Source organism: Corvus hawaiiensis, chromosome Z, assembly GCF_020740725.1.
Source record: "Corvus hawaiiensis isolate bCorHaw1 chromosome Z, bCorHaw1.pri.cur, whole genome shotgun sequence".
In the NCBI taxonomy this organism is placed as follows: Eukaryota; Metazoa; Chordata; class Aves; order Passeriformes; family Corvidae; genus Corvus; species Corvus hawaiiensis.
This window is the reverse complement of record NC_063255.1, coordinates 76,506,174-76,531,390: the sequence shown is the minus strand read 5'-3', so window position 1 is coordinate 76,531,390 and position 25,217 is coordinate 76,506,174. Positions and strand designations below refer to the sequence as shown.

The 25,217-nt window shown below is 47.9% G+C and overlaps 1 protein-coding gene and 1 long non-coding RNA gene across 2 annotated transcripts; both read right to left on the bottom strand.

The window, feature by feature from the left end:
* Window positions 1–7,716: 7,716 nt before the first annotated feature.
* On the bottom strand, window positions 7,717–9,404 carry LOC125320105. Its single transcript, XR_007200993.1, has 3 exons — window positions 8,780–9,404; window positions 8,310–8,422; window positions 7,717–7,930 (listed from the first exon to the last, which is right to left on the bottom strand). It is a non-coding gene; the product is annotated as an uncharacterized LOC125320105 (long non-coding RNA).
* Window positions 9,399–13,605, bottom strand: LOC125320294 (fibrous sheath CABYR-binding protein-like). The gene is made up of 4 exons (XM_048292429.1): window positions 12,585–13,605; window positions 12,141–12,328; window positions 10,520–10,640; window positions 9,399–9,419 (listed from the first exon to the last, which is right to left on the bottom strand). The coding sequence occupies exons 1-4, from the start codon at window positions 13,603–13,605 to the stop codon at window positions 9,409–9,411; spliced, it is 1,341 nt and encodes a 446-aa protein (XP_048148386.1). The 3' UTR covers window positions 9,399–9,408.
* Window positions 13,606–25,217: the final 11,612 nt, after the last annotated feature.

Sequence of the window (25,217 nt, the reverse complement as noted above, 5' to 3'; positions counted from 1 at the left end):
ATCATGTCCCTGGTAGCACCAGTGTCACATTTCCTGGCTCAGAACACAGAAGGTACAGCACAGTGACAGCACGAGGCTGAGGGGATGTGAGAGTCACCAGCCTGCTGCTGTGGGAGAACCTGCTTTTCCTGTGCAGTCGGAAGAGGTGTGGAGGATCCCGCAAGCCATCCTCAGAATGGGCTTTGCTGTGGCTTTTGCTTGTGCTGCTGCAGATTTTGGAGACAACTGCACATAAAAACATGCCAGAGAACCAGATTTGGGGCTGACGTGCTCTGCATTTCCAGCATGGCTCATTGGCAGGGTAAGGCGGCGTCAGTTGCCTCTGCATCAAGCTGTGATTCTATGAATACTTCAGAAAGAGAGGATTTTTTTTCAGGATGATTACACCTTCGTTCTTACTATGCTTTTTGTGACATTTACATCTCTATTTTGTAAAACTTCAGAAATCTTAATCAGCTTTGGCCCTTTGAAAAGTTACTAATATCAGCAAAAGTCATCCTATTTTGCATGCAAAAATACGTAATTTTTGACATTTGGGAACTGGAAGAAACTCTTTTGTGGAAGACACACAAAGAGGGCAGGTTGGTGCCCTGGAGCCTATGTGTGCTACTGTTGACTGAAAAATAGCTTTTGAAGTAGCACCCTATGGCCCTGGATGGCCAAACTGGAGGTCCAGGAGGCTAGACAGGTGTTTACTACAGAATCTTTGGCCTTTTGTGCCAAATAAAAATTATAAATTCTTAAAACTGTGTATTTATAAAAGAAAAGTATAAAGGAGAAGTGTTGTACTCTGTGCGTGTGTATGTGTGTGTCATACCTTGAACATATCACATTACAAGAACACACCCTCTGAACATCCATTCTTTTTTATGATCATTACCCATGAGGAAATGCCATGTAAAACTTAATTCTTTGTTCATAAGTACCTCACCTACTGACAACAATTAGAATTGCTTACAGGGCCTCAGTTGCAAATGCAAAACATTCAAAACTCGAACTAATTGGTTGTATTAGAAAACACACTTTGCTTTTTTCAAGAGGCTGATTGTGAGCCATTTTATGAGCTATTCATGAAAATATCCTGGGCTGTTTGCATCAAGCACTGGGATTTTGTTAGAATAGAAGGGGGAGAGTGCACCACGAGTGTGGAAGTAATTCCCTTGCAAAGTATGTGCTTGGAGGCTACTTAGGTCAAAAGAATTTATTTGTTATTCCATGGGCTGAAGAACTGCCCATCATCTGCTTTATCAGGAAAAGAGCGTTGAGTCTTTGGCCCCCCTCAGAGTCATAAGTGACGGAAGCGGAAGGGATTTCCCCAGAAAAGAAAGGAGTGTTTTGAGGAGCATGGCAATACCTCTCTGCAGAACTGACCATTGGCCAAGAGAGGGTCCTGCTGTCCAGTGCCACAGCCCAAGGTGTCCCTGAGGATTTGCCACATGCTCTGTCTTCTCTGGTAGTGCTGCCACAGACCCTGAGCACAGCAGAAGGGATTCCAGGGATTTGTCAGCACGAGGAGGCAGAGCATGGGCTCCTACTGGTATTTCCACTCCAGGGGCAGCAATGACAAATTCTGCCGCTCTGGCTTCACAGCTGTTGTTGGTAGTGCTGTGAGAGCCTCTCAGCGAATGCAGAGAACACCTTCAAACAGCATCTGGCAGAGTTAATGAAGGGGTGGTAAATTACTTGGAAGGGGACAGATGATAAAAGCCTCTGTGTGTGAAAAGAAGAGACAATAGGAGTGAAGAGGGAAGGGGGAAGGGGAAACAGGAAAGGGGAAAGGAAAAAGGAAAAGAAAGAGGAAAGAGAAAGGGAAGGAAAAGGGAAAGGGAAAGGGAAAGGGAAAGGGAAAGGGAAAGGGAAAGAGGGAGAGCGGGACAGAGGGAGTGGATAGAGTTCTGAAATTCTGATTTTATCTAAAGGACATTTTCTGACAACAGATATGTTTGCTACAATAAGTAGCCCTTTCCCACATGCTTTTGCTTTCTAGCTCTTGCTATTAACTAAACACTGTGAATTTTAAAAGAGATAGGAAAAAAATTAGTAAAAGTTTTCCTTCAAGACCAAATATCTGCCAAACACTGAGTGCTATGGTTAATGGCTTTTGAACATTCACAGGAACAATCAGAGCATTAAAGGAATTAAACAGAGCTCTTAGAATCCAGCATAAGTTGCACTGTTAAAGACATTAACTAGAGATTCACATTGTACTGTGTGTTTTTATAGTCTTGAAAACAGAGGCTTCATACCACTATTTCATGCACACGTAATAAGAGAAAATGACAGCCCATGCCTTTTTGTCCTGATAAGTATTTGCTGCAGCAGCCACCTTTCTTGTCAGTAAAGATGTGTTCAAAGGCCTTTTTCTCCCCTTTTCTGCTGAAAACTGTTTCGTATCCAAAAAAGGATTAGTCCCATACGTAGCCTTTTCTTCTTGTCAAGGAATGAGCTCAAATCTCCAGGTAAATATAAAAGGATACAAGCTTTTAAGAAGTCTGTAAGTTACAGTGTTTATGAACCTGACTTGAATTCAGTTTTGATTTCTGAAGAATTTAAAATTTAGCTGAGAATAACACAGCCTCACCTTTCCTTAGTGATATGTGAAAGGCCAGAACAAGAAAAGAGAATCTGACTTACTCTGCTGGTGCTTGATGAAATCAACACGGACTGGGAAATTATTGTTATTAGGGAAAGAACAGTTTAAATGACATGGGGCTCTCTTGCCTTGGTGAACTCTTAGCCCTCTGTGACACACTTCACCTTTAGACTTCAGGCAGTTTGTTGTTTTCTTTTGCTCTGTCCGAAACACAGAGAGACCAATATTCTTGGTAAAAACAGGACTTCTACTTTCAATCCAAGCCAAAGGGAAGCTCTGCAGGGCTTCTTCCTAGATACAGGTAAAATACTCTGGTGATCTCATCACACCCTATTCTCAAACTTCTGGCACCAGATTCTACTCAGGAACACCAAGACTTCTTTGTAGTCTGAAAGAGGAAACAAATCAAACCTCAAGAGCTGGTCCTACATTTAAAACCTGTGCTCCTCCCACCAGAAACCTCTTTTCCTGTGATCTGCAATCCTCACTGTTTATTACAAGAAAATACTTCTTTTTGATTAGCTTTACATCAGTTCTATACGCTTTATGAGCTTTTATGCCTTTTTATCGAAATACGTTTAATACCACTGTCTGCTTATGACACCATTCCAGGAATCCCTTTTGACTCTTCTCTCCAGATTCCTGAAGAAGGTCAGGTCACTCTGGGTTTTTTAAAAATTTAAAAATCCCAGTTGTTCAGATCCTAGGCATGATGAGCAAGCACAACTTCCCTGCTGACACAGAGATTGAAGACAAACCCCTCTATTGTCACTGGAAAACAAAAGAAAGGAGAAAGTCTGTACCCATTGGAAATCTCTGTTTACCTGGAAGGACTCTGCCTCTCCCTTTCTCAGCAGCAGCTGGGCAGCCGGAGGCCAAGAAGGACAAGAGAGGGAGGGCTGGCTGATTTGTCTGACAATTTAACACCACTTGTAAACAAGAGCTGAGTCTGCTAATAACATCTCTGCAATGGCAAGTCCGCGCTGAGGATGAAGAGCTGGGCCACTTGGGCTTAGTTTGCATCAAATTAATGGCACGGTGGGTTTTCATCCTGCAGATGTGACCTCTGTGGCAACAGTCTCTTCATCCTTCAGGGAGGTTCATACCCACAGGGACAGTGTTGCTCTTGCCAGCAGACCCCAGGTTGTCCTCATGTCAAAAAATCCAGGCAAAAATTACTTCTTAGATGAACATTTTCCTTTTGCTCTCAAACCAAAGATTTAGATGTAATGGTATGCTGAAAACAAATTTGCGTCCCTGTTGTCTGTCAGGACAGGTGTAAAATCCTACCACATCCAGAGAGCGAGGCACTGATTCCACTTCCACTGTGGCGATGACTTGCAGGAGCAAGTAAAGGAAAGGAAATTCCGTGCTGGAAGAGTGAAGTTCTGTCACTCTAAATCAGTGTGATGCCTGGAGGGTTTTATACCAGGTTTGCACCTAAGCTGATGCTAAAGAAGTACATAAGGCCCAACACAAACCTAAGGTTTGCACAGCCGAGTTTAGGCTGACAGCTAAGGGAGCATAAATTAAATGGTCTTTCCAAGCCAAAAGGCTAATGAGAAATGTTGGTATTTCCGCTCTCCTTCATTGTTTACAGTATAGAAACATATTTTCTGAGATTTTGGAATTGCAGCTAAAAATCATGGCCAGGTTAAGTTATGTAAGCGGTTGTTGTGCGTTTATAATTGTGCAGGTCAATATCAGTGTAGCTGCTTCTGGTAATACAAAAAGCTCTTTCGAGACACGTCTTAAGAAAGAGAAACGGGTTTTTCCTTTTCATTCTTAACTGCAAAGCCTTCTCCAGGACATACAGCAAACAGGTTATCTAGATTGTCTTTTCACAGCAACAGAACACTCCCCCTTTAATCTGCCTGGATTGCACAATTCTCGTCTGTATTAAGGAATTGCATTTAGTCTCTGCTGTAAGTACGTGATTTCTGTGCAAGAGGGTTGATGAAGGATAAACCCAAATTAACAAGAGCGGTATTTCTTAGGGCTACCATTACTCGTCACACACTTTGAACAAGCCATACCATCAAGCCCAAAGCTAATATGGCTCCTTGTTAAATATTTCTGATGGATTGCACGTCCTTGTGTGAAGAGGGAATTTGGACTTAAAGCCAGTATTTATGCATACATAAGCATTGTGCATGAACATTGCACGTTCAGAACGAAAACCAACTATCACCTGTCCAGGGTAAACACTGCAATAACACCAACACACTTCTGCCATCAGGTTCACAGGCAGCTTAACCAATTCTGTGCTTGCAAATAGCCTGTTCTGGCATCTGTTGTCGCTCGGAACCGGGGAAAGTCACACCTAGATACTGCAGGACCATGACAATCTCTCCAAATACAAAGCAGTCTCCGGGTGACACAAGTGACTACAGCAAGCTCCAATAACGTAGCAGGGAACGCAGATTTGTTGTGTTCTCTTTGTCATGATGGGTTTATAATTCACAGAGAAGGGCTTCAGTTGGAAGGGACCTTAAAGACACTCTAGATCCAGCCCTCTGCCATGGGCAGGGACACATTCCACTAGCCCAGGTGGCTCAGACCACATCCAAGCTTGGGCAAATACCCAAGGACACCTTTTCTGTTTTACAAGGTCAGATTTCCATGCTCCTATTCACAGATGGCTGCAGTCGCATGCAGAGGATTGCCGGCTTGGTCACTCTCATCTCCACAACCCAGCAATGGTCCTAGTTTGGATGGCTCTCACTGCTCCCAAGACCCCAGGGAGCAGCTACTGCCTTTGCTCCTTCCGCTTTCCTTTCCAGGATCAGTGATTTACCGCTGCTTCCTCCACGTCTCAGACAACTGGAAGAGATAAGGGACTGTGGATGCAGCTTCTGACAGAGAGCTGATAACACTCCGCTGCGTATTTTCTTCTCCTGCCACTACGCTGTCAGGCTGCCTACACAAAGTTGCTCCTGCTTGGAAAGGGGCTGGTGTGAGCAGCAGGACTTGATGCTGGCTGGAACATTTCCAAGACCTGGACAAAAGCAGCGTTCTGTGGAAGGCCACCAGCTGCCCTTTGCCAGCAGCACAAGGTGTGAAGGCCCCTTTGAAGGCCATCCCTGCACAAGGACAGCCTGGCCTTCCAGTACCTCCGCCAGTCCCCAGAACACCTTTCAGCCTTTGGGGCTGGCCCTGTCCCTCGCTCTGGAGAAGCAGCTTGCTGTTAGAGCTCCCATATCCACAGCTGCTGGCTGGATTACCATGTTTTACCACAGACAGCCCTTCAGACAACAGTACACAGAGGCTCCATCTGCAATAAAAGGGGATTTTTTCCCAACTTTTCCCTTGGACCAGCAGTGTGCAGCAAGCACATCTGGGCCTCATTCAAGTCTCTGTGGGGGCCGGTAGTCAGCTCCTGTTGGGAATTCAAAGCTTTTACTCTACTTTCCACAGCAAATCGTGAAGCAAACTCAGCTGCACCAAACCCCCAATTTCACTTTAAAAATTACAATTTTCTTTTTCCTCTACTCAAGCCATGAAGAAAACAAACTTTACTTGAGTGAGCTGGAGGCACAGCGTCCTCCCAGATCCTTCATGAGCAGAAAAATACTCCAGGGGAAGAAGCCAGAGTTTCCTGATACTTCGGAAGCTTTGCAAAACCTTCCCACCTGTGGTGGTACTGCACCCTCCTGAATTCCTGGAGCTCTCACTCACCTCAGGTAGAGTTTGGACAGGAAGGGGCAGGAGGAGGGAAGACTTTGCAAACACTGTCACGAGGCCAGGGCTGTTTTCATTTATGGTGACACGTTGTAGGACGTAATCTTTTAATTAATGTGAGTGAGGGAGGTGCTGAAGGGCAAAAATTCTCAGTAACGAGGACATCTTCCACTTGCACAGCAAGGTAAATGAAGGGGAAAGTGCAATCCTATCTTTCATGGAAGGAATTTGATACACTTTCTTGTTGCCTAGACAGCGGTGATTTAGGGCACCTAATCAGGCTCCCACAGTATCATCCCATCTGTTTGGCCACATTTTCTTTCTTGTGCTCATTGTGCACGATTTCTGCTCGCCGGGTGGCTCCTGGCTGCAGTTCTACGCTCAGGGGAGTCCCGTTTTCTCAGCAGGCCTCTGCAGCGAGTCTGTAGCCAACGTGTGGCTCTGCTGCCATGCCAAAGGTGCCGTTCCCTTGCCCAGCCTGGCTGCAGCTGGGGGATCTGCTGGGCACGGCTGGGGATTTTCACGGCCAAAAGCCTCCAGGCGTCCTCACGTCGACATCTGCCCATTGCTTTGGAGAGCACAAATGGCAGAACACTCATCTCAGCTGACAAATGTCATTTATTGCAGATTGCTACACCTGCGCTGACAATATAGAACTCTACAGATCTAACTTCAAGTTAAAAAAAGTTCTTTATTAGATTTCTACAACAATGCAAGGTAAAAATATACAAATACCAACTTCTGTCAACAAGAATTAATTTATTGGCAACCTCTACAGCAACTCACTATACACAAAGATCAATTGAAGGTTAACAACTTAATTTATTGCATACTACTACAAGCGTACAGCCCATATATCAGTAGAAAAATATCAATATCCCTCTCTAATTAGCCCTATGCCAATAACTCAATAAACAGCATATTTAATAATTCAATAAACACATATTTAAATAGAAAATTCAATATTTAATAACTCAATAAACACATATTGAAATAGAAAAAAGACATTTATAACCACCACAATATACAGATAGAAATATAGATTAAATATTAGATATTACATACTATATCTATAAATAGATACATACAACAAACCTATCTATAGGCAACCCTACCAATCTACATATCCATACAACTAAATCAATACAAATATATAGCTGTACATCTCAACACATATGTAAATATAGTTACACCTAGAAATAGATCAATATACATAGAAAAATATAAAAATAGACATATATACCTAACCAAATACTACTATACCTATTTAAGTAGCCATATACCTATAACTACATCAATAGAAATAGATACCTAGAAAACAGTATACATAGGAAACAGAACTTAACACAGATATAACGACATACATATATACTTAGATAGATATATACACATATATATAATTACAAACATATATGTATATATATACATACCATACACCCATAAATATAACAACATACATATACAAATATGCCTATACAAATAGCAACCTACATATAAATATCCATGTAATGGTCACTATCTTATGAGCAAGTCCATACATCTTTAAACAGAGATACAAGAAGAGGGATTCCAGCCGCCCCATCATCAAAGCCTCTCCCTCGGTCTCTTCCTCCCGTGCAGAGCAGCTCTCCTGGACGGGGACAGCAGATGGGACACCTGGCAAGCAAAGGGAACACCGAGTCAGGATCGGGACGTTTCCCTTGGCAGCACCTGCGCTTCCATCGGGGAAGAGGAAATCTCAGAGCCTCCCCAGGAGGGTTAGAAAGAAAAAGCAGGCCCAGCGGGCCAGGCTGCGGCGAGCGCAGCCCCGGCGGGACCGTCCCGCAGCCCCCGGCAGCGCGGCACAGCCGGCACCGCTGCCGGGCCCTGCCGGCACAGCTGCCTTGCCCAAGGACAGCCCCTGTGCCGCCCGGGGCAGCCGCGCTGAGCGGCCCCAGCACGGGCAGGGCCCGCTCCTGCCCAGCCGGCCAGTGCCCGCGGCCAAAGCCCACGCCAGCCTCACGCCCACCCTGCCTCAGCGGCCCTGGGGCCTCACCCAGGGTCTCGGGCGGCAGCAGCAGGTCCGTATTCGCTGCTCTTGCTGTGGCCTTCAGCTTCTCCCTGCTGGTTCTCGTCACTCTTCCGCTCTTCTCAAGGTCTTCAGGGCAGCTGTGGCAAAAGTGGAGGCTCTGGAATTGGTTCCAAGGCCTGGCAGAGCTGCAGTCCCAGACCCCTCCGTGCACCCTGCTGGCCCCCTCCATCCCCTCAGCCCTGCCATGCCCTTGGAAAACGCACAGCCGCCTTCAGTTTCTTCAGACCCCCACAGTCCTCTCACGCCCCTCAGTCCCCTCAGATCCATCCTGTCCCCTTAGACCTGCCAACCCCCTCAGCTTGTGCCACTTCCCTGTTACCTCAGTGCCGCTTCGCCCTCTGCTCCCCCAAACCCCCCAGTCCCACCAGCACCTCAAGGTCACCGTCCCTTCAGTGTCACTGCCTCCTCAGCGTCCTCAGCCCCCTCTGTCTCACCGTCCTCCAGCAGCTCCTCAGGGCACAGGGCCTGCGGCCACCGGCAGCTCCCACCGCTCCAGGGACACCGGGGCTGCAGCTGCTGCTCCGCCCGGCCCGGCCGCCAGCTCGGAGCCAGCACAGGAGGAGGGGACAGAGGGGGCACAGGGCGAAAAACAAGAGATTTAAAAGGTGGCTGAGGGCAGAAGGAGCTTAGAATGCAGCCTAGGCCTATATAAACATCAATCTATGTATCTAAACACCCAAATATCTCTAACTATATAACTATGTACATTTATAAATACAACTTATATATATATAAATTTTTCTCTACACATATATAACTATAACTGCAAATCTATAACTGTAACTGCCTATGTATAAATATAATTATATCATATGTATAACTATATAAATTTACACAGATCTATAAATACATGCACCTATAAACACAACTGTATAAATCTATAAATACTATATGTAACTAATAAGTAGAGTATAAATACTATAAATAACTATATGGATATATAAACATAACTATAAACATCTATAAATCTAGCTACAAACAGAGGGATTCCACATGCCCGATGGTCACAGGCTCTCCCTCGGTCCCTTCCTCCCACGCAAGGCAGCCCTCCTGGAGAGGTAGATCAGATGGAATCTGGGAAGCAAAAGGAACACTGAGTCAATATAGGCCTTCAGGCATCTCTCCTTTTGGAAGTAACTGCCTTTCTATCAAAGACTGTAAAAGGTGACCTGAAAGGCAGACTCTCACTTGGGAGTTTGAAGGCTGCTCTTTAGAGAACAGGGAGCATTCCAAGTTTGCAAAACCTCCAAAGGTTTGAAGTATCCCGATAGAGTCTCAGCACTCGCAGTGCAAATGGCACCAACGAGAGCCTGAAGCTCAGACAGTCCCAGCTTCTTCCCACACAGAAGCCCAGCCTTGTTCCTCCTCTGTGCTGACAGAGACACCTCAGTCCTCACTGAAACGGCTGAAGCTGAAGGGTGCTGTGAGCTGGGTTATGAACCAGCTCCATTACCTGGGACCTACAAACTGCCCTCTGCAGTGAGCAACAGCGGCTTCAACTCGACCATCAGCTCTGGCAGGAAGAGCTGGGAGGGAAAGAGCTCCCCATGAGGCCTGCAGGCTGCACCAGCCTTGCTCAAGAATGCAGATCCAAGGTGCTCTCTCTCTCCTGTTAGTTCTCGCTAATTTGGGGTAAGTTAAGTTTTTCCTTTCCAAATCATAAATCCTTGTGGTTTATGATTTGTTTGGCCTCTGAGCTTCTGCTGCTTGTATTTTTAACATGGCTCACTAGGGCTACCAGCAGATTGGTCCTACATTGATTTAATGTGCTGAGACAAAAAGCTCAGACTTCTACATTGACTTTTTGCTGGGGTTTTGCTCTCTTGCTTCAAGAGTCACTCAGTGCTGCCTCCAGAGCACTGTCACCCTGCAGCAAACTCATCCACGGACTTCAGCTCAAAATTGGGACACCCGGGTTGGTGACACAACTCCCACAGGGTCAGGGTTATTCACGGCTCTCTGGCCACAGCACAGCACTCGGTGTCAGTGCCTCTGGAGAAGCGTGGAGGGCAGGGCTCGGGGAGGCTGTGCCAGGGCAGGAATTGAACGAAAGGCACCAGGGAGCACCAACCCTGCAGACAGGAACTCAACTCTTCTCATCTCCCTTCCTGCCAGAGGCAGGCTCAGAGCAGCCACCTCAGAGCTCTCTAAAGCAGTGTGGGCTCTCTCCTTACCAGGCTCCTCGGGCTCTGGGGAACTGTTCCTGCAGCTCTCGGTGCCAGGTGAAGCTCCCTCTGCTGCAGCCCTGTTCCCAGCCTCCCCTCCTGAAGACTCAGGGGCAACACTAAGATTGACCTGAAAAGAAAACCAGAAAGAAAGAAACCCAAAGATCACTTACTGTTTTCTGCAGGGACACAGTAGATCAGAGCCTGCCACATTTTCTTCTCTTGAAGAAGAAAATGCTCTTGAAAACTGCTGTGTCTGAGTTTACAGAAGACAGAACTTCATCACACTTGGCAATGAGATATTGGGGATCCCAAAAAATCCCACACTCCACCTTGACTCTGCCCTTCCTGGCTAATATATCTGCAGCAGGCAGTGGGTCTGCATATTAAACAAAACAGAGAAATTCTTTGGCAAAGTTGTATAATAATACGCAAAAAGGCCAGTGCCAACACAGGAACTGAACACTCCAGGCAAGGCTGGGAAGAGGCAAGGGTTAAGAGGAAGGGGATTCCTAAGTCAAAGAGGGAATCTGGCAAACACAAGGACTCATGGTCCCTGACTGAACTGCTCTTCCACACAGAAGCAGCCCCTGGGCTTCAAGGAGTCCTTAACCCTTTCATGTCCAGCATCATCATTGTCCTGCTCACCAATCACACAAGTCATGGGGCCTCAAAACCAACACTTCTGCCCCCTAAAAGCTCCACTGCTCACACACTTTCATCCCTTGTTCCTAACGAAGTCTGCACCCCAAAGGCCTTCAACAGTGGAGAAGACTGATTTCTCAAACACAGTCCAAAAGCTGCCAAAGCTGACAAAGTTGACACTGAACACATGCAGTGGGCACTAAGGAAGGAGTCCTGCCAGCTCCTGGCACAGGGATGTGCCCCTCCCTCCACAGCCCTGAGCACAACAGCAGAACAGTCACATCCAGCTGCAGCTTTGCAGGGACTGCATGGGAGCACACATCTCTTCCCACAGAGATGCCCAAGAGGAAGGTGCCTGAGCTCTGGAACACGGAGAGCAAGACTGGCAAGTTTGCCCAGCTGAGGATTTGCCAGATAGAAACTGGAATGGAGGCACCAGGCTACTGAGAAGACAAGAAAGCTGCAGCTCCAGCCCATCCCCAAGCACGGCTCTGGCAGCGCCTGCACGCTCGGCTCGGCACAGCTCACACAGCAGCAGCAGCAGCAGCTGCAGCCCAGCCCTTGCTTTGCCTTGGCCTTCCCACCCAAAACAGGCAGAGCCCACGTCTGCTGCTCTAACAGAGGCACCTCTCGCATGCCCCTCCCTGCAGGGGACACTTTGCCTTCAGTGGCAATTCTCCCCACACTCTTCTCTTCTTTCCCATCACACAGAGCCTCTTAGAACCTACAGAGCATCACCACAAAGGCCCCTGCACCAGGGATTCTTCCCAGCAAAAGGAGCACCCAAACCTGGCCACCACAGGCTCACGCCTCTCATCCTCACTAAGGGGGGGAACTTTCTCATTCCTCTTCTTTCAGAAGTCTTGCTTGAACAACAAGAATTCCATCACTAAATAATCATGAAATCAATTCAACTAAAGAAACCTTTGCAGCAACGTTCAAAAGCTCTCCGCCCAGCCCCTTCATACCCACCCAGTGGAGTTACCTGAGCAAAGGGAGACCTTTCAGCCATGGATCTCCTGATCTCCCGAATCATTTGCTCGACCTGAAGGCCCAGATCCACTGAAGGCAATTCCTCTTGCCCAGGTGCATTTTGTGACCCGCTGGAGGCCGTCGATGCTGCACAAGCAGCGCTGCCAGGTGGAGCACTGGAGGCTGAACTGCCCGGTGTGCCTGCAGGAATCCAAACACATTGGTCAGGCTCCAGAATGTGGCTTTGGGACACAGAGCTCGATTGCCGCCTTGCAGCAAACATCACAGGAAGCACACAGGAAAACCAGACAGAGACTCTTTTGGTTTTCCAGGTCCCCCTCCCTTGTAGGTTTGACAATTTCTATCCGAGAATGACAGAGCGTTGTGGGGAAATACTTCAAACGGTCACTTTTCATGACCTTTGGGAAAAGCAAGGGCAGTAGAACACTTTTCCTACCTGATGGCTTGCGGGCTGGGGACTGCTGCTCCGTTTGGAGCTGCTGGAAGCTGCCCGGCGGGATCCTGAGCAGCTCCCGCGCGGCCGGAGGCGGCCGCTCCGTGTGGGGCTGCTGGAAAGCCCAGGGCGGCAGCCCGGCCGGCGGCGGCTGCAGCCCGTACAGCTCCTGGAGGCGGCTCAGCCCCTCCCGCCTGACCGGCAGCAGCGGCTCCCCGTAGAGCCCGAGGAGCTCGCAGGGCGGGATCCTGGGCACCTCCCGCTCGGCAGGCAGCGGCCGCTCCCCGTACAGCTCCTGGAAGCGGCTGGGCCCGTCCCGCCGGGCCGGCTGCGGCCGGTCCCTGTGGAGGAGGTGGAAGCCACAGGGCGGGCGCCGGGCCAGGAGCGGCCGCTCTCTGGGGGGCTGCTGGAAGCGGCTGGGCCGCCGGCTGCGCAGCTCCCGCCCGTCCGGCAGCGTCCGCTCCCTGTGCAGGGGCAAGAAGCCGCTGGGCGGCCGCCCTGCCGGCAGCGGCGGCCGCTCCCGAGGCAGCGGCTGGAACCGCCCGCGCCCCTCCGGCCCCGCCGGCCGCGGCCGCTGCCGGGGGCGCTGCTGGGAGCCGCAGGGCGAGCGCCTGCGCCGCTCCGGCCCGGGCGCCAGGCGGTGCTTGCTGGCCGTGCTCCGGCGCCTGATGCGCAGCAGGAGGTGGGGGCGGTCGCGGCGAAACCAGGGGTTGCTGTAGTGGAGCCAGGCCCCGGCATCGCCCGGCACAGCCGCGCCAGCCCGGCCCGGCACCTTGTAGAAGCCGTAGCGGTTCAGCTGCCGCACGATGCTGCGGAACTGCGTGGCTCTGAAGGTGCGCGGGGCCGGCCCCTGGACGCCGGGCGGGCTGAGCAGCTCCTGCTCAAAGAGGGCGCGGTCGATGAGCAGCCCCCGGCCCTGGGTGTCCCAGCGCACGGAGCGGACGCGGGGGCTGTTCGCCAGGCGCCACAGCTTGGCGGGGAAGGTGCTGGCATCGAGCCCGGCGGGCAGCGGCAGCTCGGCCATCGCGCCTGTCGCCCACTGGCGCCGCAACGGCCGCAGCGCAACGGCCGCAGCTGCAGCGGCGGCGCGCGGCCTGAGGGGGGCGCTGCGCTCGGCCCCGCGCGGGAACGAGCGGCACAAAGCCGGGGCTGCGGGCACAGCGCGGGCGGGGCGGCTCCCGGGGCGCTGCCCGGGCACGGCACGGACCGGCACGGGGCAAACCCTTGCTTTCTCTGCCTGGAATCGGCCTTCTGCCTTTGCTTCGCAGCACGACCCCAAACCACCAAGGCAAGCGCAGCAAATTTCAGAAAGGGTCCAAACTGAGGAATCCCATGGGAAACTGTTCCTATGTGTCAAGTGACAGCCGCATCTCTCTGTGTTCTGCATGGCTGAAGGGAGGGAGGAAAAAGATCTTCGACTGAGTAGCTTCACTCTTTTGCTTGGGGTTGCTAACAGAGTTCCCTACTTCAAAGCGGACTGGTCCAACAAGACCAGGGGAAATGATGGAAAGGAGACACTTGAGGACTTGCTTTTTGCCTCTTTTCCAGCTAACTGGCTGGTTCTGTCTCACTGTCTCTGCCTGTCTTGGGCACATTTGGCCCAGTTCTCATTCTCTGGAGTCAGAAGCAGCAACAGGAAGGGGCAGCAATTTTGTCAGCGTTGCCATCAAAGCTTTAGTCCCGCACCGTGGATGGATGTTGCCGTCCCCAAGGGATTAATGACCTAGAGTTGTAGTGAACTCACGCTGGTGTCTCTCCGAGAGATTTTGCCTTTTTCTTTCCTCAGGAATCATTTCTTCTCTTCTTTTTTTTCCCCAGTCTGGGGAGAGTTCCAATGCAAAATCCCTCCTGCAGCCAAGTCTTTTCAATGGAGACTAACCAAGGTGATCTTCCAATCCTCTGTGCTTAGTGTCACTTGTTATTTTAAATTCTCTCTGGAACTGGAAACATTTTTCTGTTCGTAGCAGGAAAAAATAGACCTAATTCTTCCATCTCTTTAATTCATGCCCTTTTTTTTTTTTTTTATGTCTCTACATCATTTTACCCTGCGGGCTCATGTTTGGTGCTGTGGCATAAGCTCATCCCACACACAGAGGGGATGTTCTCCTTACATCCAGCCTGTCTTGAGTTCCAGCTAACACTGCCTTCTCTTGCCCTCCTTCCAGGTCCCTTTGTGAGGAGCCCTGCCCTGTCACTTCAGTCCCTGGCCTATGGGTGACCCAAGGATTGTTGGTCTCACCACATTGTGGAATAGTCTTTTGCACGGAGTGGTTTAGAGATGCCCTGTCATCTCTTCCTCTGTGTGCTGGCTTTCTCAGAAAAATTGAAACCCACTACCTAGAAAATCTCTTCCCGATTCATCTTCAACAGCTTAAAACAGTACCTGAATTACGAATGATCCACCTCGGTGGGATGGGGTTTGTCTTTCTTTAAGCGCAGTGTAACAACTCCTGTAAAACTTATCCCAGCGACCGAATTGCAACACCATTTCTAAGGAATAGGCAAAAAGGAGAAGACAAGAGTTCAGAAAAGAAGGGACATCTTTCCCCATGTTTCATTTGTCTATGCACTGCTTCATGCAGAAAAGCCTCTTTTTGAAGATCTCCTCTGTAATCTCTGTGGCTTCTGAGAAACATACGGACACTGGACCTGTGCCCTACTAGAGATGAGGAAGCAGGTGGCTGAAAAGCGGATTGTGCATTGGAATGTTTAGTCACCCCTGTAGTATGGTTATGGTTGCGTTGACTTTTCCACAGTACTCCGTGGCTAAGAATGAGAAGTTACTCTTAGCTGTGTTTTAAGGATACTGAAACTTGAAAAGAAGTGGGCTTATCTTGTGTCTGGCAGCATGACTCATTCCCAATTTTCTACCCTACCGGTAGAATTTAATGTCAGTTACCAACACCACAAGGCAAATAATGGATATTATATTTCAGTGTTTGGGCCAAAAATTGGTTTAATAATTAACAACAGAAAAGGTTGTTAATTTTTAGGAAAGAAAAATCCTTAAAACTGTGGTATGTGGTTTTAGATTAAGATTTTTCTCTTAAAATTAATCCTTTCCCCTTTAGAAGTAATTGGTAGAGAACATCACTCAGTGTACAGGCCTGATGACTTAAAGTATTAATGCTGTTGCATATCTTTCCTTTTTCCCTACCTGGCACTGTAGCTTTTGAATCACAGTTTTTACCACTTTGAAAATGCAGTTTTAATGTTTTCCCTACTGGTGACTACTTACCAGTTCCAAGTAAAAGAGCAGTCAGTTCTGAAAGCGAAATATGCCTTACGTAAATCTGTTTTTTCACTGGTCTCCTGGTATTACGTGCAACAGGGGCAACGTTCAAACAGTCTAAACTGACTTATTTTTGAGAAGCTGTTAGAAATGATAAATATTTTCAGTATATCTGCAATACATTAGTGTGTGTTTCAGGTGAAACTGTCCTTTGTGCTCTTCTGCTAGCATGTAGGATCTCCTTGCAGCGTAGGAAGACACAATGTTCACTTTCGGATTGGCACACAGCTGTGTCACTGCCTTCACCTTTCCATCTCAGATGCTCAGAGAGTTTTTCCTCCAACACCTGCGACAGCAATGTCCCTTAAGGTGATGCAGACATGGTGGGCATGCAGCAGCCAAGCCGTTGCTGATCTTCTGGGAACTAACTGCTGGTGCTGAACCCATCCTTTGCTGTTTACTTCTATACTGTACTTGTGGCAAAGGCTGTTCCTGCCAGTGTTGTAGGTTACTTGGTCTAACCACAGCACCATGAAGAGTAGAAGCTGAAGAAATAAACGTACATTTTTCTGACCAATTTACCTGGAGTCTGTATTTGGACTTACATTGCTGATAAAAGTGAGAACTTCCTGGGAAACAAGTAATAAGTCAGTGAATTTAGCATGTATTTCTTGGGTTCCTTGGCTACAGAATGGGGAAGAGAATCTTCATGCCTTTCTTCCTCCTTACAGATGTGGTTTTAACCCAGTATGCGAACACGTAGACCCCAAGTTTTACATAACTAACAATATTTGCATGGGAGGTAGAATCCCATCAGGCAAAGTGAATCTTACTGCAACAGCAGGTACGGAGCATCCACGCTTTTGAGTCCAGTGAATTCAAAACCCAGGTTTTGAAACCTGCTCACCAACACTGAGGGGGCCACCTTAGTCCCTGGACTTTAGAGGGTAAGAAGAGAGAAGAACATGAAGTCTTTTATACAAAAAGCCAGAACCACAAAGCAAGAAGTCATGGTAACTGCCCTGAAACTGCACCTTAGTTTTGGGATGAACTTGGTCTGAAATGGTTCTTTGCTGAACTTCACAAGCAGCTTCTGCCTCTTTGTGTTTGCTCACTTGGGTTTGTTTGTCTGCAAACAGCATCTATCTCCGGTTGTTCTAGTGCTGCTCCCCCCCGACTAAAATCTCTCTGCACATTCTGCAGCCTCCACTGAATATCTGCATGAACTGTTTTGTGTGATGTGTGCACAAGTCTTGTCAAACCTGAAGCTGTGATGGCCTGGTTTGGGTAACCCTGTCTCCTGGACATGCTGCTCAGGTGTGCCAGGATGGTTATCCTCCCTCAAGTGAGCTGAGCTAGTGGAAGCGCTCCGGGGACGTTTAAGAGCGCAGGTACCTCAGGAGGAAGAAATTCTCATCGTCTGTGCCCATTCAGGCTGGCTGTGAGTGTGCCGAGGGGAAATGGCATTTGTTACCTGAGTAGCTCCAGGAGGACTAAAGGTCATGCTGAAATACTCCGGGGAGGACTGTGGCAAAGGAACAAAACTGGGATTAAGGGGAGTTTTCAGTAATAATTGCATCTCGTTCTGGCTGCTGTCACAGGTAGTTGAGTCACTGGCTAAGGTAGCTCAGAAGTGATTTTGGAATACTGCTGTTGGACTTTACATGGTATGGACTCTTCCTCATCCAGATGTGTGGCTGTGAGCCTGTGTGTTTATCAGTGACACACAAGCTGAGAGAGGCAGACAAATTCTGCAGGGCTCTTGGGGTTCAGGTGCCCTCCTGCATCCTTCTGCTTGCTGGAAAAGCTTCTTGCCAAGCAATGGAAGAAATATCTCCCTCTTCTTGTCCAGGAGTATCATCTCAGCGACCTGCATCTTGCAGCTCATGTCAAGGGAAGTACTGGGGACCTGGACATCTCGTGGACTCAAAACTCACCTCATATGTTTGCTGTGTCCTTCAGTAAAGGATGTCTTCTTACCAGAAGAACTTGAAGACATTTGAGACCTAAGCCAAAGTAAAAGAAAAGAAAGAAATTAAAGCATCTGTTGTCAGCATTTAGGATCAAGAAAATGCAAATATTTGCAAAAGGCTCAAGTGAAGAAATGAAGAGACAAAGTAGGGTTTGCTCTATTAAAGCTAGGGATATAAGTCTGCCTGCTTATGCACCCAACTGCTTTCCAGGTATGCACCTGCCAGGGATTTTACCTTTCTGTATGCTGTAGGTCTCAGGCTAAAAGCATCAACAGGCAAACCCAACCAGACCAAAGTAACCAACCAACCAAAAAAACTCCACAAAAATCCCCAACCCAAAACTAAACTGAACTAAACTAAACTAACAAACCCCCCACCCCCCGCCCCAAACACCAATCCCCCACCAAACCAAATAAAAAGTAGGTGGAGAAACTTGTTCCCATAATGTCACTCCTTTGACACAAGACAGTTTAGACCTACTCTTTTGGAATGTAAAAGAAAACCATACATTCTAGGTAGCAAGATTCAATTTTCACTGGATAAATAAGAAGGACATTTTAGTGTTGGGAGAATTTGACCCTTACTCTTCAGCAAAAAATGGGTACCTTACTTTCCTGGAAACATCACTTCTGTTTATGGTATTGCAGTCACTCCTGGCTCGGTCAAGTAACAGCTCCTTGTCTGCCGACGAATACAGCCACGATTCTCAGGTATTTCGGTGTGTGGAGATAAGCAGCAGGTGAAAAGGAGCACAAGCCATCTCCTCTGAGCTCCTGCTGTTTATGGGAACAGATGCAGGCCTCGGGGATGTTTGCTAAAACACTGCACTCCAGCAATCAAACTCCACACATTCAGCGTGCTGAGTGCTGAGGCACACTCAGCACTCCCTGGCACCAGCTGAGGACTGTGTGCTTCTGTGAAGCCAACACACAGAATTACCCCTGTTAAGGTCAAAGCAGTGGCATTGTTTAAGAATTAGACAAATTTATCGGACAACATTATTTTGATGACAGAATGTAAATTTATTTTTTGCAGACAGCACAGCAGATGATGGAAATTGCAATCAAATATGTCTGTAGTAGGCAAACTAGAATGCAAGGCTGATGGTTTCATTCTGAGATTTAGATCTTAACTATGTTTGTGCTGGACAAACAATAGGATATACTATGACAAGGAGAAAGAGGTGAAAATGCTTTGAGAAAGGAGGAGCATGAGCCATCTTAGCATGAAAAGCAGGGGTCTGTGCTTGCTGGGCTCTCACACAGGCCCAGCTTTCTGCCCCATGGCCAGTCTGATTCTAGTTATGAACTCCGTGGAGAGCAATAACTGTCCTGACTGAAGCAGTGGAAAGGGGAATGTGCTTGCTTGGGTAAATTGATGGTTTTCTAGTAAATCTTTGTCTGACCATGAAAGAATAAGGGAAGAGACAAAAATTTCATAACACCATTTGAAAGAGCTGGGAAAAAGGAACGGTGGAGTTGTTCTCTTCCTCTGGTCTGAAATCAACAATAGTTTTCAAAGTCTGATGCCCAAAAACTGGGCAAGAAAGCAGTACTCCGTAGTATGAGGCCTATAGAGCAGGTATTTGTTTATTGGACACCGGGAGTGAGGGGAGTAACTCCACCACAAACTCACTCCATTCTTCGCACACTACTAGATTTTATACTTTTTTTCCTTAATATGCACATTATACTTTCCTAACCTTCATATTGCAACATGTTTTCCAATCGCGTGATTATGTCAGCCCTTGCAGCACATGCACAGTCTCTGCACGAGGTGGTGGTCAGCCTCCTGGTGGTCGTTTCTGATGAAGGCGCCTAAGTCTTCCTGAACTTTTCACCCCTGCTTCCTGCATATGCTCTCTAAGATTGCCGGCTCAAATAGCCGGTGGTTAGCTTTTGCAGTTAGCCTGTTCTGCTAAATGTGCTGATTTCTAGAAAGGGCTTCATTCACATGCCCTGTTACAAAGGAACTACTTCTTTCCGCATAGCTACAGCTTTTTGCAGAGCTCAAGCATTATCTTGTTGCCTAGGCACCAGTAGCCTGGCTTTGCTAGTGCTGAGCAACCAATCTGACAGAACTTCTATTGCAGGGACATCTGATTTCATTCTACTCTTTGTTTCCTTCCAAAGCCCAGCCATGGCTGAAGGAGGAACCGAGGGAGTTGTCTTGGATCCTACACCCCAAACAGGGCCACTCGTGGTCTTGTCCGGATTCTAAATACTGAAAGGTAAAGACACGTTCCACCAATGAAGGGATGCACAGATCCCACTGATGGTAATGCCTGGTTAAGGAGCAGACCCGTAGAACATTTGGTCAGAAGGGTCATCTAGAGGGCAACTTTGGCTCAGGGCCTGTTGTTGAGGCCTCAGTCCTTCAGTGCTTTGTGGTGCAAATGAATGCCCTGGAGGGCTGGAAAGGAACAAGTCCCTCTTTAGCACAGTGCAGACAGGGAACGGGATTAGCCCTGCCAGGCCGGGCTGGGGCCAAGAGCAGAAGGCCGGCACGCTGCGTTTGCCCACAGGCAGCCGTGCAGAGCAAGGAGGCCGCTCCTGCCCTGGGGCTGAGGTGCCCGAAGCTGCCTCCCTGCTGCGCAGCTCTGCGGGGCCCGTGGTGCGCAGCGTCCTGGGCAGCCAGGGCAGCCCGGCTGCCTTGGAGCACCAGGAGCGTCCCAGAGAAGCTGCGGCCCTTTGCTTTGGAACTATTTCTCCCAGTAGTTCTTCCGAGTTCTTCTTTGGACTATTTCTCCGAGTCTTGTCATTAATCCATAGTTTCTGACGCGTTTTCCTTTCTTCTTGCAAAGTTAAGACATCTTTTTGAGAGAAGTGACTGACGTGGCTTCTGCTGCGGGTGGTGCTTTAGTCTGCAGGTCAGGGCAGGTGATTTTAACCAAGGATGGAGTCCAAAGGTAACGTTCCAGTTTCGCCGAGTCACTAAAACCATTTACAATGGCGGTACTGATGCTAAGCAGCTTTCCTCGTTTTTGGAAAGTTGCAACCTTAAAAAACCCAACAGGTTTTCCTGCCTGAGGATACCAGCAGTAGTAAGATGCCAATTCTTTGCAGCTCTTTTCTGTATCCTTGGTGCTTTTAAGAGTTCCTCAGTCCCCAGCAGGAAAGAAAGCACGTGTGATAATGTAAGTGATTTGAGAGCTGTGTGTTGTGCCTTGCCACATCAGCGTTCGTGACAAGCTGGACACCCCACTCGTAGGTCTGTCGAGTTGAATTCACCCTAATTGTGTGCAAACAGCAGCCCAGAGACGCCGAGAAGAGCAAGGACGGTGCTGGGTGGGTGGGTGTGCACGGACACAGCCGTGGGCTGGTTGCTGTGTGGGCAGAAGGCTTTGGACAGCAGTACATCTTCACTCTCCCAAGTTGGAAGAATATTTCAAATCTACATGAAATGAAAATAGTTCTCAAAATTTCTCAAAATGTATCAAATAATACATATTCATTTATCATATATTCAATTTATCTTCTATAGTATGATATAGGATGTATTTTAATAGATATAATAAATAGAATATGTCAAATTTATACTTGATCTTTTCCTAAGCCATAGCCTGTGGGGCTTATAGACCGTCTCCTAGCAGTGCTACAGTTTTGCCTTCTGGTCCTACTTATTATAGCATCGTTTCCCCTGCGAGTTCCTTCAGGGAACTTCACTCCAAGGGCTTCCATCACTTCAGCACTTGTGAGAACTTGTTGCTTCCCAGTTCTCCAGCATCCTTCTGGATTTTGGAGCATTTCAGCACTTGGGTCAGTGGCCCTTCCCTCATCCCTGCCCTGCAGCAGTTAGAGTCACCGTTCCCTCGCCCTGGCTCCAGACCCTTTGCCAAAGTGCTGCCAAAGGCAGCGCAGCTGGCTCAGGATCCCTGGTTGCTGCTGCTCTCCAGGATGAGCTTCAGAGGGACACTTGGAGCGCTCCCTAAAGAGCTCCCGGTGGGATGGGGGTGGATTTCTCCTCCCTGGGTGGCTCCTGGTTGCAGTTCTACGCTCAGGGTGATGCCTTTTCCTGGTTCTAAAACCAAGAGTCATACACGGTTAGAAGGGGAAAAGGCATTTTACCTTGGTACTTATTTTAAGGATCCTTAGGTGCACACGTCCAGGTCATATGCATCGAGAATTACAGCAGTGGAAAAACTCAGTTGGGAAGTACAGGGACAACCCAGAGAGAGTAGCTGTGCGTGTAGAAATGGGACCCTCAAAACCCAGATTTGCAAGATTTGTCAAGAGACATCCATGACATGGGTTCAAGCCCTGCCCGTAGCCTTGCTGAGAGTCCGCATACAGCCAAGGAGAAGGGACAACATCAGTCCCCATGAAATATTATATGGCAGGCCATACCAGGTTCCACATATCCCAGGGGAAATTCATATGAGAAGTAAAAATGATTTGCAAAAGTATTTAATGGCTCTGAGTTGCACTTTGCAGAAGCTCCAGAGATTCGTCGTGTTCTCCAAACCAATAGGATTGGACACAGCTGCTCATCCATTCCAGCCTGGAGACTGGGTCTACATCAAGTGGTGGGACAGCGACCCCTTGCAAGCCAAGTGGAAGGGACCATTCCAAGTTTTGCTGACCACTTTTACTGCGGTCAAGGTTGCTGGCAAGGGACCGTGGATTCACTACTCCAGGGTGAAGAAAGCTTCTGCTCCCAAAATCACCAAGAAGACAGAGACTGATTCAAATCAGAAAGATGCAGTTTAAACTGTTTTTTACGTGTTTGCTGTTTGCCCAACTGGTAACCATGGTTCAAGGTTCACCCCATGATTTGCATAAGATCGTGGTCCAAAATGTGTCCAAAGTTCTTAATAAGAGCGATTGCTAGATCTGTACTCAGTTACCACCCCTAGATGGGAATGGTCACTGGCCATTGATTGGCATTTTAATAGAAAAATTAAGAAAGATTTGGATGAAATTTGGAAGGGAACTCAAATTCTACATGAAGTAGCTTCTAGAAATAACACCTTAAAATTTGATCATATTTTTGATACCCTCACCTCATGGTTACCAAACTGGGCCTGGGTAAAAGAAATATTCATCACAGCTGTAATTGTAGTTATTGTCTGTGTAATTTCCTGTGGAGCAGCCGGTTGCGTAAACCGGTTCTGCGAGTAAAAAATAGAGTAGAGTAGAGTGGAGACTAGACAAGATAGAGTTTTGTTAGTCTCTAAAAGGGGGGAAACGATGCCACAAAGATTTTTGCCTTTTATTTTATACCCCTGTTATCCCTTTTTACAACTTCTGTATTCTTAGTGCTTTTTGCCTACATTCTTAGACTTGTTTGTCAAACTGAGAGACTAAACATTTTAGAAGCTTCGTAGCCAGGGATCAGTGTGCCCCAGCCCCCAAGGTCCTCTCCAGAACACATTCTGTAAACCAAGATAGAACCATCCAGGGGAAGGTTCTTTGGGGAGGGGGGCTCACTTGAGCCTCTCACTTGGGAATCTTTGATAGATATGCTAATTAGTAAAACCTATAATGTTATACCCAGTGTTGGGGGGGGGGGGGGGGACACAGAGACAGAGATAGACTCGGCGGGGTGCATCTCAATGCATATGACCTGGACGTGTGCACCTAAGGATCCTTAAAATAAATACCAAGGTAAAATCCCTTTTCCCCTTCTAACTGTGTATGACTCTTGATTGTAAGACCAAGAAAAGGCATCATGTTAAATCAATAAAAAGAGCATTACTGGTGTGGCTTCACAAGTGTCTGAATGAATGATGAACAGAAAATCCGAAGATTCCAAATGATACTTTCCTGAATAAGTTGGATTTTCCAGAGGATTCAGAAAATAGGTTTGGGTTTGGTTATTTTTCTCCCTCTAAAAAAGCCAAAAGAGTTCCTGCCTTCACTTTGTCAGTTCAAGGTTCTGAAGGGTCACTCAGGTATTCTCGTGCTCACAGGCAGTGGATTCTGAGCACTTCCAAAAAGCTGTCCTTGATTTTCGGACTTTTCACAGAAAAAATGTCCTCAAAGAAAAAAAATCAGTTGAATTCAGACACCGTTTTGCTCTCCATTAAACCACAAACCTACATTCTACCCTTCTCATTAATACAAACACAGAAACACTGACAGCCTCGGTTTACAGAAAAAGGAAAACTGTCACTTCCAGTCAACTCATCAAGAGCAGTCAATGTTAAACCCCTGGCCCTGGGTTTCACAGCTGTTCCCCACCTGTGCCCATCCCTGCATGGCAAGACCAGTGCCAGGAAGACCTGTGGCAGGAGGTGGTGACAGTGGCAGGTCCCTCTGCCCAGGGCAGAAGTCACAGCCCCTCTGCTCCTGGCTGGGAGAGGAGCCACTTGTCCGGAGGAGCCCAGTGCCCCACAAAGAGGAGGGACTCCAGGCCCCAGGGCTCCCCGCAGCCATGCAAGAGGCCAACCCGCCAGCAGCTCTAGCAGGGCTCTTGCAACTCTTTATTCAAGGAAAAGGAAATAAATTATTTCCCTCTCACAGTCTCTGGGCATTGCTTTCTCTCCCTTCTAATGCCTTTCCCCTTCCCCTTGTGCCCCACTGTTGGTGGCACCCCTGTGCTGGGGAGCACAGCCATGGGCCCCTGGAGTCCCAGGGCCATGTCAGCGGTGGCACCTCTTCCCACAGGAAATCCTGCTGCAGCTGCACACCCGCAGCATAGCAGATGCCAAAAGCAGTACAGGCATCAGGAGCAGCTGGTCCTGTCACAGGACCATGCCCTCAACCTTCCTACCCAGCTGTCTGGATATGCACACCCCGAGGTAATCGAATCAGGGGCACTGTCCTCTGATGCTTCTGCCCAGAAAGTAGACCTAATTTCAGTCACTTGAGCTTTGGAATTGAGTAGAGGAAAATGAGTTAACATTTGAACTGATTCAAAATGCGCCTTTGGAGTGGCACATGCAGACGGGACCTCTGGAAAGAAAGAGACCTTTTGACATCTCAAGGCACATCGATCAAAAATGGAAAACAAATCTTGGATTTGCTTGAAAGTATCCAGAAACCAGAGGAAGTTGCCATCATGCATTGCAGAGCACACCAAGTGGGTAAGACCAAACTGGAATTAGGGAATCATTTAGCCGAAGAGGCTGCAGAAAAAGGCATGTTAGAAAACAATGTTTTATCTTTCATACCCCTGCCAGAGATAGCTCTCCGAGCAGAAAGACCAAAGTCTAGTGCTAGGGACTGTCAGCTAATTGAAACTGTAGAAGCAAGATTTGATCTGCGAGGCTGGGCAGTTATCCCAGCTGGGCAAACATTAGTCCCAGAATCAATCTTGCATGACATAGTGCATTGCAAGACACTCATTGGAGTACTGAAAAACTTTTTAAACATTTGCAAAAATCTATAATTGGGTCTAAAATGGCTCAGATTGTACAATCAAGACTCCAAAAATATATAGTTTGTAAAAGAAAGAACCCTAACATGGCTCACAAAGTAGTGCTAAGAG